A 15,012-nucleotide genomic window follows, 5' to 3' on the forward strand; every position below is an offset into this window, starting at 1 on the left:
TACCCCTACCCCCACCCCCATTTCCCTTACTGTCATATGGTGTACAAGCATGTCTTTAAACTCTTTGTTCATAAATAAAATGGCATGCTTTAGTAGTTTTGAATTTTATTTTCTGCCTACTTTGAAAATTTTCTTAGTTTGTGTAGCTTCCCTTCCCTATTTTTTGTCTTATCCAAGTTAATAAGTGAGTGAGACTAAACAGGATTGTGGTGAATAACAAAAACCAATTCGAATATCTAGGATTAGACGTTTATGGGAATGATATGATAGATGAGTTTTTTTCCGATTTGCTTTTTGATTATTCTGATCAATCTATTTCAATTTGTTTAGTTGGATACAATCCATGTACTTTAAAATCAAACACTTATTAATTATTGTAGTAGTTTTTATAAATATATAGGTTTTTGGTGTTTGATGTTGTGATACAAAGATAAACCATAATGAATTATTTGATTTTTAGATACAAGAATCATATTTTTAATTAAATAGTTTTTGAGGGGCATTCATAATGATTCACTCTAATATATAGCTAAATCATTGTCTTAATTTAATCAAATATCGTCGTATAAAATGAGAGATGGGAGATTTATAAAAGTTATTGACATTTAGAGAGGAAATATCAAATAATTAACAATGTCAGATAAATTTTTTTAAAAAGTAATTAGCAATAACTCTTATCTCTAAGATATTTTATGAAGTGTCAACTAAGTACTAATAAATAAGTGAGTATTTAGGACTTTCATACAAGATTAACTTTCTTGACTTCAATAGTGTTAGCCTGTTAGGTACCTAATTATTGTTAATTACTTTTCTTTGGTCCTCCATAATAGTCATAGGGTCTACGCATACTCTATTTTCTTCAAACCTCACTTAATGAAATTTTATGGTATGTTATTTGATTAAATAAAAAGCGAATTTCGCTTGTGCAAGCTTTGCTCATGTTAACAATCTCAAATCTTGTTTAAAAATATGAGTCACGATAAATTAACAACTAACACAAAATTAATCAATTTATGATGAATCCTTACCAATTACCATACATATATCATAAGATTTGATGGATCGATATTACATATGGGGAAACTAACTTATTTGGTTTAAAATTAACTTATTATTGAAAATTAGATATGTCCTTTTCTCAGCGACTTTTGTTTATTTTTCGCCAGCTGTTTTTGCCCTTTTCTGCCAACTGCTTCTGTTGTTTTTCTGATTAAATACACGAGTAATTTCACGCTTGTAAGCTTGTTCATGTTAACCATCTCAAATCTTGTTGAAAGATGTGAGTTGCTGTAAATTAACAACTACCACAAAATTAATGGATGTACATATTGTGAATTCTAACGATACAAACATTATGAAGTTAAATGGAGCGATATTATATATGAGAAAATTCAATTTATTTAAAATTAAGAAAAAAAACTACACAGAATAAGGTAAAATGTTTATCTAAATTCACTCACATATAAGGTATTTATCCACAAAAGCTCAAAGAATTTACATAAAATATTCACTTATTATTTAGCATCTGATTTTACTTTGCAAGCGTCCGATTAACCTTGAATTAGGTATATCCTTTTTTAGTGATTTTTATCAATAGTTTATTTCTTTTTCCTCCTTTTTTCTATCCTCTATTTTTGTATTTTTCTTTCTTTTCTCCCCTTTTCCTTTTAAAGACAAAAATAAAGTACAAAGATACAAATATTAGCAAATTATTTTCATACTAATAAAAATATAAAAGTTAAATAATTAGATTACAACAAGAATTAATTAATAAAAATACTTAAATTACTAACTTATTTGTTAAAATTTGAATCAATACAAAATATTTTTTATAACTTTTTTCTTTTGTAAATGAAAACAAAATTTATATCTAAATTATCATTCTATTTTTCACAAGTAAAACTTGTTAAAAATGATATAAAAATTAAAATATTAATACTAAGTGTAATTTTTTTTTATATATAATTTTTATTTTATTTTTAAGGAATGAACATGTTCTCTATGAGAGGTGTTTAGTATATGATCAATATTAGATTGGTCTCAGAAGGGATTGAATATTTTCAAAGGAATGAATCAATTCTCTATGATATCAAGTCAAATATATAATATATATTATGTAGCTATTATAGAAGAATAAAAAGTAGTTTTTTTTAAAGAATAAACTGGTTATCTAACATATCTTGACAATACATGATATAATCCCATATGAATATCACAAAAGAATGAAGAGTGTTTTTTTTCTTCAAAAGAATATAATTAATATGCTATCTACGATGTAAATATATGATATATATCGTATTGGTATCATAGAGCTGGACCAAGCTCTTTTTCGAAGGAATGAATTATTCTCTATGATACCATGTATGTCACTCCAAATAATAAGACCTTCCCATAAATTAATATAGATAAATTATATAATACAAGGTTTATTGTGAATATTTTATTGACGATCAAAGAATATCGAGGAATACTAGTGTTGAAAATTGAGTCGTATCAACTTTTTTTGTAAGTGGAAGTTGATATGAGGTCTTGAGACATGTCAATAAAATTGTCTTTAACATGAGTATATATCTTTAACGCGAGTGGGAAACAACAACATATCTGGTGAAAAATCCCATAAAGTGAGATTTGGAGAGAATAAAGTGTACGCAGATCTTACCCATGGAGATGTTGTTTTCGGAAGACCCTTGATTTAAGTGAAGCAAATCAAAATAGATAATGAAAAAGAAAAATAATATTGAAGAAAACATGACAACTAATAGAAAAGTCATGCAAACCATACATGCAAAGAACAATGACGTCAGTAACGTAGTGTGATCACCTAACCATACTAAATAACACATAATAACAACTAAAAATAATATGTATACGATTAATTAGAAGATAAACACGATGCTCTAGACCATCACCGAGCGGCGTAATAGAAGTTGAGATTTGCCATGCATAGAAGGGTGACTAAAATCAAAAACTAGTAAAAGATGAGGAACCTAATTGCACATTTTAGACTAAAGAAAAAGACAGTTCATCCGAAAAAAGAAAAATCCCCAACTTTTTTCCTCCATTAAAGCAACTTCAGAAATGTAGAACAAACCTCACTGGTGAAGTGTGGGATCTTCAAAATAATCCAAGATTTTGAGTTGGGTGTTGTTGAATTTGCGAAATGGAAAGTGGGTTTACAGCAGAAGATCTTTCCACAATTGGAGGAATTGCTACTGTATCACTCTTACATTCTTTCATACCTACACATTGGTTGCCTTTCTCCATTGTTGGCCGTGCTCAGAAATGGACTCTCTCTCGTACTCTTCTTGTCAGTTAGTACCCTACCCACTCTCTTATTTTTTCTGTTTTTGCACTTTTCTATACGATTTTGTTGTAGATCTTGAAGATATGTATTTGGGTACTTGGAATTAGGTGATGAAATGAAAAGGAAATTGATAAAGTTTTGATTTTGATGGATTCTTAGATCTTGATGTTGGTATGGGTGTTCTATTGCTTGCATAGTTTATTTTTTTGTTTTTTCAAAGTTGCGAGTAGGGGGTGGGGAAGGGGATTACGAGGTGGGAAATCAAATGAGGTGGAAGTTCAGGTAGCCAACCAACTGAGCTACTAAGATTCGCTAGTTTTGTGGGGTTTGTTTATTTGATCATATAAGCACAAAATGTAGATACAAATGAGATAATTTTTACAGCATTTTTTACTTACTTTGTGATAGTTTGGAGCTTTTCTGCAATCAAGCTGGAGGAATTTGCATCTCGAACTTTTGTATTGATAAGTTGTGTTAGCTGCTTTGGTTACTGTCTTCTGATGATTACTTTGGTGATTTCTGGTTTGGGAATTTGCCTAAGCGTCATTGTGGCATTTTGAGACATAAATGGCAAACTACTCCTCTTGTGTCCTTCTTGTCAGTCAGTACCTACTGTCTTACTAGTTCTTTTACTTTCACATTTTCTGTGCGATTTTTCTTTAGATGTTGAAGACATGTGGTTCCAGGAATTAGGTGTTGAAATGGAGAAGAAATTGATAAAGTCTTGATTTTGATGGTGAATTTGATGCATTATTAAATCTTGAGGCTGCAATGGCGTAGTTGCTTGCTTAGTTTGTTTATAGTGGAATTTGTTTGTGGGACTGCATAAGCACAAAATGTAGATACTGCTGAGATCATTTTACAGCCTTTGCACTTACCTCCATGATAGCTAGGAATTTTTCTGCAATCAAGCTAGAGGGATATGCACCTCGACCTTTTATATGGATAAGTTGTGTTAGCTGCTTTGGTTATTGTCTTCTGATGATTGATTTGGTGATTTCGGGTCTGGGAATTTGCCTGAGCATCATTGTGGGATTTTGAAACATAAATGGAAATATAGACTCTCATTTATTTGGATGCATAAGAGAAAAACTTGAACTTTGGACAGGAAAGTTAGACCTGAGTTTTTGTAGTGATGATTCCTTCTGGCTAGATAAAAAGGTTGCATCTCTCTCCATTTTTTGTTATCCTCTTTGAAGCACACTGGTACGATCTAGTTTATTAAGCTTGCTGAATTATTCAGAAGCAGCCCAATATCCAATATGTGCAGTTTCTGAGAAAAAGAAAATCAGGACTTTATAGGGAGAAGATTTGGTCCTAACTGATAAACTATCAGAAGAAAAAACGAAATGCAACTCATTGGGCACTAAAAGAGACTCAGGTACGTGATTATCATGAAAATGAAGACTATTATATGGAGATATCATATACTAAAATCCAAATATTTATCTGAAGGTAGGGATAGAGAAGCCTGTTTTATCAGTATCATATTCCCCATATTATGGAGATATAGCGCCTCTTGCCTTTGATAGAAGAGCGACTTCCCAATATAGCTGAATTTTCCGATATCTTGTTAGTATTTTTCCATATGATGCAGCTTCGAAGTTATTCCCCTTAATTGTGGCAAAATCTAGTGACTTGAAAAGATTGTTGGTGAGGGAAGACTTAAAATAGGGCTTAGTAATGGAAAACATCCCTTCTTTCGCTAAAGTTGATAGTTGAATAAATGAAGTCTGCTCTTCAAAATATGCACTATCTAGTAGCACTCAAGGTGTGCTGTAGGGATCAATAAAGTGGGTAAATATCACAGTAGATTAGAGTTCACATCCCAACAGACACAAAAGTATTATGTGATTTTTAACATATGCCTATGCCTTGGTGGATAGACTTATCTTGTGCTGCTGGGATGTAAACAAGTATTCGATGGAATGGTTGAGGTGTGTGCAAGCTGACTCCGGATATTGGTGTTATAAAAAAGTATGAACTTTCTAGCTGCATCATAAGAAAGGGGGAGGGGCGCTTGAGGTTTAATTGGCATCCTTTTCTAAGTCTTGGATGTGTGTAAGAATCAAGATATTTTGATAGACGTATCAAAAAGATAAAATAAGACATTCAAAATTTCAAATAGAGCTTCAGCATTCCTATGACGTGACTTCCATTAAATTAGAAATTGGTCCTCATACTTGTTCTTAGACATTTATGGTCATTAAATCAAGAAATTAGATGATTCTTTCCGGTTGTTAGATCAATATGGTCTTTCTCTCAAGACATATCAATGGGCTGATTTTTATTTTTTTTAACAAGTAAGGTTTTCATTGATTATAACAACGCAACTTGGTCGTATACAAAAGACATATCAAAAAATGAGAAACCTACAAACTATGGTTCACCTAATCCTCTAAACAAATAGGAAGTTAGGAACTACATGGGTGCACCAAAAGAAAATAAGGGAGCGAAGACTACTCCTCAGAGCAAAGCTCATCTCCACCCCTTCAAAAGCTTTTTTATTTCTCTCTTTCCAAATGACCCACATTAGAGCAAGAGGAGTAACATTCCACGTCTTGTGCCTTCTTCTCCTAGCTCCATTCTCCCAACTGAACATCAACTCCTTCACGGATCTTGGCATTACCCAAGTGACGCCAAACCATGTAAGCATATCCTCCCATAACCTCCAATAGAGTGAGAATTACTCAATTATCCTATTATTTTGAGAGGAATTCCATACTCCATGTTTGTTTCCTATTATGTTGCTTAAATTTCTCTCTTTTACAATACTTTCCTTTCTATCATAAAAAACGGTGAAGGTTAGTTGTTGCAAACAAAATATAACTTCAAATCAAGGAAGATTAGCATGGCCCTGTGCAAATGACATGCACAAATTGTGAAATGGTCCAAATTTTGTTTACATTCATTCCTTTTTTTCATATTAAAATATGTATATAACTTCAATCAAGGAATGTAGAATTGATTTAGTTGTTGATGCAAACCATAACTATAAGTTAGTAAGTTACATAACTCCAATCTAGGAATGGGCTGTCAAAATTTTCTCCAATATTATGTTGTTTTTAAGCAGGTGTGCTTAGCTTTTCTTGATCAGGTTGGATGTTTTTCTTGTGTTGGTTTTTGGTACTCATAATTTCTTGTGAATCATAGCTAGTGTTTGTTCTTTATTTTTCAAGTGTAATAAGCTGCTTCTTAGGTTTAAAACACTGTGGACAAACATATTCATGTCATAAAAATTCACAAGACCTTTGTAAATGATCAATATTGTCCTTTCTCATTTAACCACTAAATAGTATATATATTCATAAATTTGAGCTCTATCTGATGTAGAGATCTGTGTTTAGGTCAACCTTCTGCCCTGTTAATCTAGGTTGTGTCTTTAGTATTAGATACTTTTCTTATTTTATTTTGAAATGATTGAATTTATGGAGATAATCTCTCCACTCAAAGTGCATCATTCTCTAATACTAAAAGCATTTGAATTAATTCAAGTGTTTTATGCTCCTTAGTCCTTTCGCCCTACTCCTAACTGTTTGATTATTTGACGTAGTTAGTATTTCGAAAGCCAAGCAATGTCATTTTTGGATGCAATTTTCTCAAATATTTTCTTGAAATTGTAATTTCTGAAATTTGTGTTGGTACCACTTCATGTACTTTCCGTTGTATAGGTTTTTCCAGAAAAAAGTGTTATCATCTGAAATCAACTTAAGATTAGTCAATTAGACACTAAATTAAGTACTCTTTCCGAATGGAGTGAGTACCTCAAAAGCAGTAAAATTCGGTTAAAGTGTCTGGATTTAAATTCCTGCATGTGATTCTAATCTGACTACTCTTATGACAGCTGCATTTGGAGCAGTATTACATGTAATATCCACTTCGATTCTAGGCATAACAGCAATAACCATTACAAACACAATTGCTGGCGAGGAATCAGTGCACAAACTGGCTTCCCTTTTGCTTATAGTCCTTGGTGGTAGTTATATCATCTTGTTTCTTTGCGGAAAGGGTGGTCACAGCCATTCGCACAATCAACCAATGGAGAAAATGGCCGTAGCAGGGCTTGTCCTTGTTCCTGCATTGTCTCCTTGTGCAACCACTCTCCCTGTGTTTCTTGCTGTTGGAAACTCATCCTCCATGATGGTGCTTGCCATCATAGTTCTGTTATTCAGGTACTTTTGTTTCTATATTTCACTTTACTTTATATTTAAGTGGATTACATACTCTTTTTGTTGGATTTACTTTCGGGATAACGTAGGTTACTCTTGAGAAAAGGAATAGAAGCAAAACAACTTGGTGTTATTAGAGAAAAGGATATGGAACAAGGGGGTGGGATGAAGTAGTGGGTTTAGATGATGCCATGGCGGTAGCTTCAAGGGCATGTATGGAGTGAGCCATCTACTTTCTTGAAATAATATTATTAAGTTTTAGAGATCCCTGATCCATTTTAATTCCTGTGGCTTTTGTATCTTATTGAAGTTACTATGTCAATATTGTTTAAAGCTGTAGAAACTTAATTTTAATGCACATCATTGACTAGTAATTGATGTCATGGACTGTGAGAAGTGACGACTGGATCTTGTTCATACCCGAGGAGCTGTGCTTCTCTTTATTTACAGGGTTTAGGATTCTCCTTCATCCTTCGTCTAACCAAAGAATTCATTCGGACCACTCTGCTACAAGAGTTGGTAAAACTTTCTACAAGTACCTCTATTTGAATTTTAGATATTGAACTACTTCATTCCATGCTGCTTTTGTGAAATTTCTTACAATGAAATCCCGTCCCCGCTAGTTGTATTTCTTGGTATCTAAATTGTTCTCAGGAGACAGAGACTTCTCCTATGGAGCTCCATTGTCAAAATGTCCATAGAACTCTGATTAGATTTGCCAACTAACATCTTAGTGCTAAGACTTCTTTTGATTTATCCGATTTCCGGATGCTTAACATAGATTGATATTTTGCTTGCAGCACCATAACTGTGATGACCTCACTGGTGGCTCTATCATTTTACGGTGCAAGTCAACTGAAGTTCCACTGGGTGGAACGTTATGACAAGCTCCTCGTCGGTTCAGTGCTAAGTTTGGTTGGTATTTTGACCCTTATCTTTCACGATCACGATCATGAAGGAGGTTCTGCAGGAGGTCATGTGCACAGAAAACTCATTGTGCTATAAGAGGATCATTCTTCAGCCAACAAATCTGTTTCCTGAAGCATAGTATTCTAGTGCATATTTGCCTTAAAGAAAAGAAAGGGGAGCCTTGGAGCAATGGTAAATTTGTTATAGGTCATGGGTATGAGCGGTGGAATCAGCCACTAATGCTTGCGTTAGGGTAGGCTGCCTACGTTACACCCCCTTGGTGTACGGCCTTCCCCCGATTTCCCCATTTTTTTTCATTTACCTCAAGAAAAGCAATGTACAAATACACCTTTTTTTTTGTTCAAGTTGTGCAATTAATATGACTATTCTGTTTTAACAATTTTTAGTGTGGCATTTTGCTTCATTTATTAGTTTTTCTATTTTCTTTTTAAATTTTATTTTTTGATCTAGTAGTTAATACAGGGTGACACTTCGAATATTTTCCCTTTTGATCATATACATATTCTCAAAAAATAATAATGAAGGATGAATAGATTAAAATTATGTAGATGAAAAATCTACATGTTAGTAGGTTCCTGATTATTTTTTTCAGCTGTCAAAACTTTGGTAGATCGAGTTATTTGGTAGCTATAATGGTTGAGATAGTAAATAAAATAATTAAAGTACATGTAATCTGGCTCGAAATTTATCATTTAAAAATAAAATAAAAATCTTATAGAAGCACAAAGCTCAAATAAACAAAAAGGTTATTGAGCTTTAATAGTGAAAAGGATCCACCACGGAAAGTCGTGATGGATGGTATTGCTTAATCCTTGATAAAAAAGTTTTGAATTTGATCATGCATGTAAATGAAATCGTCTTTGGTAGGCAGCATTTTGCCCAAATAATGAGACTCCTGACGGGAATCTGGTTTATTCAGATCCAAAAGCAGGTATCTAACACCAGACGGAAAATAAAAAAAAGGGCCCACACGAGGTATAAGGAAAGGCTGAATGCAAAAGGTAGGAATAAATTCTAATACCTTAGAAAAACCAAAAATGTTTTTTTGTTTGGTATATTCCAAAGAAAACCGTAACTTGCCTTGCTCATGCCCTTCATCTTTAAACTAAGGTTTGGAATCTTTGTTTGGTTTTTTTGTGTATATTGGTTCCATTTCTATGTTACTACTAATAATAATATTACAAACCTAGCAAATAAGAAATTAATATTAGCCATTTATAAACATTCACTTATTATTAATCCTCTCAAGATTATGGCCAATTCATCATTCATCTTCATATGCTTCCTTCTTCTCTTTAGTGGTATGTTTTTTTAACAACTTAATCATTCTTGATTATTTGAAATTTCTTTGAGAGTATATGTTCGAGTTGTGAAAGCAATCACTAAGTATTTGTATTAGGGTGCGGCCCTTTCTCAAACACTACTAATACAAGATGCTTTGTTCATTTTTTCTCTTGATGATATACACAATATATAGTGTTGCAACAATGATTGTGTTTTTTTATGTGTATATTGGGAGTCAAATTAGTTGATTTTTATACATATTTCCAGTTTATGATGATGAGAAATTAATTCAGTTTCTAGATTTTATCTCCAATGATTTTCTTTGTAAATGGAAGTTTGCTTAATTTTACCTTTTTACTGTACAATTTTTAAAAATTCTTACCATCGGTAAAATTTTTGGTCCATTCATACCCTTACATGTTCTCATATTTTGCGTTGACTTTAACAAAGTTCCAGCATAGACCGAATGAATTCCACGTGTCAGAATATTTCCAAGAAAAGGTCCAATTAAATTTACCCTATGTTATACTTCAAATTGGAGCTTCGTTAAGGTCAATGATATGTACAACACGATATTATATTGGATGATAAAATTAAGATATTTCGTCTAGTATATGTTATTTTTAACCAATTCCCCCTTTTACTATTTTCTTGTTGTTGTTGGACAGGTTCAATAGTTGTACATGCAATGACAGGCACATATGGTATAAATTATGGAAAAATTTCAGACAACATCCCAGCACCTGAAGATGTCTTAAGACTTTTAAGGATGAACAAGATCAAGAACATAAGAATCTACGACGCGGATTCTAGAGTTCTAAGAGCCTTTAGTGGTTCTGGAATCGAAATCTCAGTTTGTCTACCTAATGAGTTACTAAAAGACGTTAGCCTAAATGGGTCAATAGCCCTCGAATGGATACAAGTTAACCTACAACCATACCTCCCTGGTACCTCAATTAGAGGTATCGCGGTTGGAAATGAGATACTAGGTGGTGATACAAGTATATCTGAAGCACTAGTGCCCGCGGTTAGAAGTGTGTATCGTGCTCTCAGGAGGTTAGGCTTGACCAATACCATCGAGGTTTCGACCCCACATTCCGAGGCAATTTTTAGTAGTACATATCCTCCTTCAAATGGTACATTTAAAGAAAGTATGATGCCATATTTAGGCCCATTGCTACGTTTTTTCAATAGAGTGGGCTCACCTTTGTACATAAATGCATATCCATTTTTAGCCTATAAATTTGACCCTTCTCATATTGATATAAACTATGCTTTATTTCAACCAAATAAAGGGATTGTTGATCCTAAGACTAAGTTGCATTATGACAACATGTTTGATGCAATGGTTGATGCAACATATGTTGCATTAGAGAAATTAGGGTATACGAAAATGCAAGTTATCGTGTCGGAGACCGGTTGGGCATCTAAAGGGGATGATAATGAAGCAGGTGCGGACCCTAAGAACGCTAGGACGTATAATTTTAATTTGCATAAAAGGTTAATGAAGAAGAAAGGTACACCTTATAGGCCCAAAATGATGGCAAAAGGTTATGTTTTTGCTTTGTTTAATGAGAATTTGAAGCCTGGCCCAACTTCTGAGAGAAACTTTGGATTATTTAAAGCTGATGGAAGTATTGCTTATGATATTGGATTTAAAGGACTTGTGTCTTCTGCATCATCAAAGGTATGTCTTCAACTTTTTTTAATGTATTCGGTATTCAAAATTTACTGACCTGACTAATTCGGATTAGAGATGGATTCAAGATTTGAATTTGATCTTCAATCTTTCGTAGGGTTCTTGATATTGAACTTAGTAGACTCTTCAAATTATAGATTCTGTGTTAAAAAATACTGTTTTAGTTGAGCCCGTTGTATATGAGCTCAATTTGTCTCTCATTCTAGTTCGCGTTGTATAGGCCTATAGGGTCTAGTAAAGGGATAATACCAGGAGTTTCTTCATTCTTAATGCTCGAATCTGAATATTTTTTTATTGTAGTGTAAAATTCGGAAACTTCAAATAATTGCTTTGTTCCTGACTAATCTAGAACAAGGATGGATTCAGGATTAAAACTTGATCTTTAATTTAATCTTTTAAGATTCTTTAACATTGAATTTATTTTTCTCTATTATTATTTTTATGTACTTATATTTATTTTTATTTTTTTTTCTCAGGATTTTGTACTACAAGGGCGGTTTTGGAGTTCTCAATCTTTAATTATTGTGGCATGTACTATAATTCTGGTTCTTTTTATGTAATTATGACTTTCAAGAAAATTATATTTGTGAATTGATCCACATATTCTTAGTTATTATTTTTAAATATTGGAAGAAATTGTTGTCCCCAATTTGTATAAAATAGTTGCATTTAAATTTAATTTGCTATTTTTCGTTGATTAGATTATTGGATATCAATTTATTTATTTTTTTTGCTTTAAAACTTAATTGGCTAATAATAGCATATGGTAATAAAATATAATTATAGCCAGCATACAGTGTATGCATACGAGACTAAAATATAATTGTGCGATGAACTAGACTCAAAAACCGAGAAATGCAATTTAATCAGTTGTCAATCACCAGCCCAAAGCTGCAACCATGTCAACCCATGAACTTCTGCTGTACCATGCCTACTCGTTCCGATCTATTTGTACCCAACTACAATCTATTTCCTTAGGCCCAAGGGCCCCTCGGCTAATCGTCACTTGTCCGTTCTGTTTGTTTATGAATTGGGTACAATTACCAGTTCTCTGTACTCAACACACACCAAAATACAAACACAAAATGCAGTTTACAAGAAAATGATCTATTAGCCTTTCTATTAACTATATATATAATCAAAGGTTCTGCATAAGGAACACATGTAGACTACAAAATTGTATAATAGCCTAATGAAGCATAATTAAGTTTCAAAAAATATGGGCATTGTTAAATATGGGACTATAGAAACACATTTAGTCATCAAAAGAGAGGATTTGATTGAGTATCGAGGAGTTAAGGCCAAAATACCATATGAAAGTTGATGGATTGTTTTTCATCATTCTTGAAGAGGTGCATATCTTGTCTGGATCTTCGATGGCCTCGTCCATTCTTCTTTTTCTCGAAGAGGGTTGAGTCTTCGCCATCTTGAGATTCGTGCAGTTGGTGGAAGGACCAAGGCAACATAGAATAACCAATAACTCGATATCAAACCAAATACTTATCATTCCATAACAACTTTTGCTCCAACAGCTTTCATCTTGTCAATGATTTGTTCCGCTTCTTCCTTTGATATTCCCTTCTTGAAAATAACAGGAGTCTTCTCGACTAAGTCCTTCGCTTCCTTGAGTCCCAAATCAGTAGAACTGCGGACCTCTTTGATTATCTTTATCTTTTGAGCTGACTCGTATGACTCCAGTTTAAGTTCATAAACAGTTTTCTCCGGTTTCTTTTCCTCCTTAGCTGCTTCTGGTCCCTTCATAGCTGCTGCCACTCCAGCTGCCCCTGCCTTCATAACTCCAACCGTTGGTTGCTCTGTCATGCCCAACCTCTTCATAATAATCGAAGACACTTCTGTAACTTCGACCAGGGTAAGTCCTGATACTTCATCAACGAGTCTCCATACCCTTTCTGATGGAGGACTACGATGCTCAGTAGGATCAAAAGTCACAGGATCATAATCTGCTGGAAGCTTTCTCTGGTTAATCTCTACTTGCTGAGAGAAGTGTCGAGTAAAAATAGTTGAGGTAACAAAATAGGAGTCAGCCACATTGGATCGAACAGATTGTTTGAAGAGTACAGCAGGCAAATGCTGCCTCAGTCGCGAAATCATCAAACTCATTTCTGAATTCTAGTAACCATCTACTGATCCCTCTGAAAGATCAATCAACAACCTGCAAAAAAACCAAAACGCAACTGTAAGATCATGTAATCTAAAAAAAAACCGCATCTTCTGGATATATTATAAAATAAAATGGTACTCCAAACGCACTTTGTTTGGTTTCTAAAGGCGAGCCAAACCAAGTTCTTTTTAGGAAGCAACCTCTCCCCTCCCCTGTAGGTTCACCCCTCGGTCTAATGTCTTAACAACCTTTAAGCGCCTCTCACAGCAGACTCGACATTCAACACCAATCATGACGGTGCAAGATGACAAGAACTCTAACTCCATTTCTAAATAATGTAGTGACAGCACTTGGGATCATAAAGACGAATAAAAAAGTTTCAGGTGTGAATGAGAAGCAAGTGTACAGGTGTATATATTATGCACAACTCCAATGCTTTCATAAATATTAGAATATATATCAAGAAGAAGAAGATGATGGAAGCTCTAATTCCACTTCCAAATTATGTAGTGACAACACTTACAATAAGAAAGAATAAATTAAAAGTTTCAGATATGAATGAGAAGCAAGTTAACAAGTGCCTCAGTTCAATTCCTATCGAAGACAAAAACACTAGATTTTGACAGAGTTACTGGTGTGAGGTAGCAGGTCCCGTTGAATTAGTCGATGGACACGTAACCTGAACCTGACACCATAATTTGTTTTTGATCAAGTATAAATATTTTCATCCATAAACATGACCACAACGGCCATATACAAGAGATATACCAAAAGGTAGAGAATTTACAAAAAGATGTGATTCTCTACAAACTCCACCCAATTGTCTATACAACAAGGGACTTTCTATGAGCACCAAAAGAAACAAGAGAACAGAGACTACTCCTCGATTGAGAAAAACTCGACTCTACACCTTCAAACGCTCTCCTATTTCTCTCTCCAACCAACCCACACTCACGCAAGTGAAATCATATTCCAAGCCCTTCCCCTTCTCCTTCCTCTCACACTCTCTAAACTGAACATCAACTCTCTCATAGTGTTTGGCATTGCCCGGACACCATAATTATCAAAAGAAAAAAGCTAGCAAGTGCATAACTGTATATACTAATGCACAACTCTAAAACTTCTTACAATAATAAACAGTGTACATACCAATTTACCACCAAATCACACCCAAACGCGGAGACAAAGAGCACCAGATCCTTAACCAATTGACACAACATATTTAAGCATAAATTGATTCAATTCATTTCTCATGAAAAAAAAACAAAAGATTAAAGAAAAATGATGAAGCTCACCTGAGTACGGCGAGGACCACGGCGAGCGGCGGCAACCGGCGACTGAGATGTGAACTCTAAAGACTAGACTTCGTTTTGGAAAATGGAACTTTGGGCTGTGGGTAAGCAAATTGGGCTCAAAGAGCCCAATCTAATAGGGGTAGAGAAGCCCACAACCCATTTTCTCTCTCTCACACACAGATTTCATCTTTTTTTGCTTTTTACTCTTT

General features: G+C 33.9%; 3 protein-coding genes across 5 annotated transcripts; 2 read left to right on the forward strand and 1 right to left on the reverse strand.

Moving 5' to 3' along the window:
- The first annotated feature begins 2,994 nt into the window (after positions 1-2,994).
- On the forward strand, positions 2,995-8,806 carry LOC102595938 (uncharacterized). The gene is made up of 3 exons (XM_006340227.2): positions 2,995-3,311; positions 7,149-7,476; positions 8,274-8,806. Exons 1-3 carry the CDS (start codon positions 3,161-3,163, stop codon positions 8,476-8,478), a joined length of 684 nt encoding a protein of 227 aa, XP_006340289.1. The 5' UTR covers positions 2,995-3,160; the 3' UTR covers positions 8,479-8,806.
- Positions 8,807-9,562: 756 nt separating this feature from the next.
- Positions 9,563-11,979, forward strand: LOC102591501 (glucan endo-1,3-beta-glucosidase 14-like). Its single transcript, XM_015302816.1, has 3 exons — positions 9,563-9,704; positions 10,356-11,374; positions 11,863-11,979. Exons 1-3 carry the CDS (start codon positions 9,656-9,658, stop codon positions 11,944-11,946), a joined length of 1,152 nt encoding a protein of 383 aa, XP_015158302.1. The 5' UTR covers positions 9,563-9,655; the 3' UTR covers positions 11,947-11,979.
- A 459-nt stretch (positions 11,980-12,438) lies between these two features.
- On the reverse strand, positions 12,439-14,986 carry LOC102596272 (50S ribosomal protein L7/L12-like). 3 transcript variants are annotated; one of them, XM_015302836.1, is made up of 3 exons: positions 14,804-14,830; positions 14,658-14,707; positions 12,439-13,559 (listed from the first exon to the last, which is right to left on the reverse strand). In XM_015302836.1, the coding sequence occupies exon 3, from the start codon at positions 13,505-13,507 to the stop codon at positions 12,890-12,892; it is 618 nt and encodes a 205-aa protein (XP_015158322.1). In that variant the 5' UTR covers positions 13,508-13,559; positions 14,658-14,707; positions 14,804-14,830; the 3' UTR covers positions 12,439-12,889. The 3 variants fall into 3 exon arrangements, with proteins under 3 accessions (XP_015158322.1, XP_006340290.1, XP_006340291.1); XM_006340228.2 differs by lacking the exon at positions 14,658-14,707 and having other exon boundaries at positions 14,804-14,986; XM_006340229.2 differs by lacking the exon at positions 14,804-14,830 and having other exon boundaries at positions 14,658-14,719.
- Between the last annotated feature and the right edge of the window lie 26 nt (positions 14,987-15,012).

The sequence above is a fragment of the Solanum tuberosum genome, unplaced genomic scaffold (genome assembly GCF_000226075.1).
Source record: "Solanum tuberosum cultivar DM 1-3 516 R44 unplaced genomic scaffold, SolTub_3.0 scf00017, whole genome shotgun sequence".
Lineage (NCBI taxonomy): Eukaryota > Viridiplantae > Streptophyta > Magnoliopsida > Solanales > Solanaceae > Solanum > Solanum tuberosum.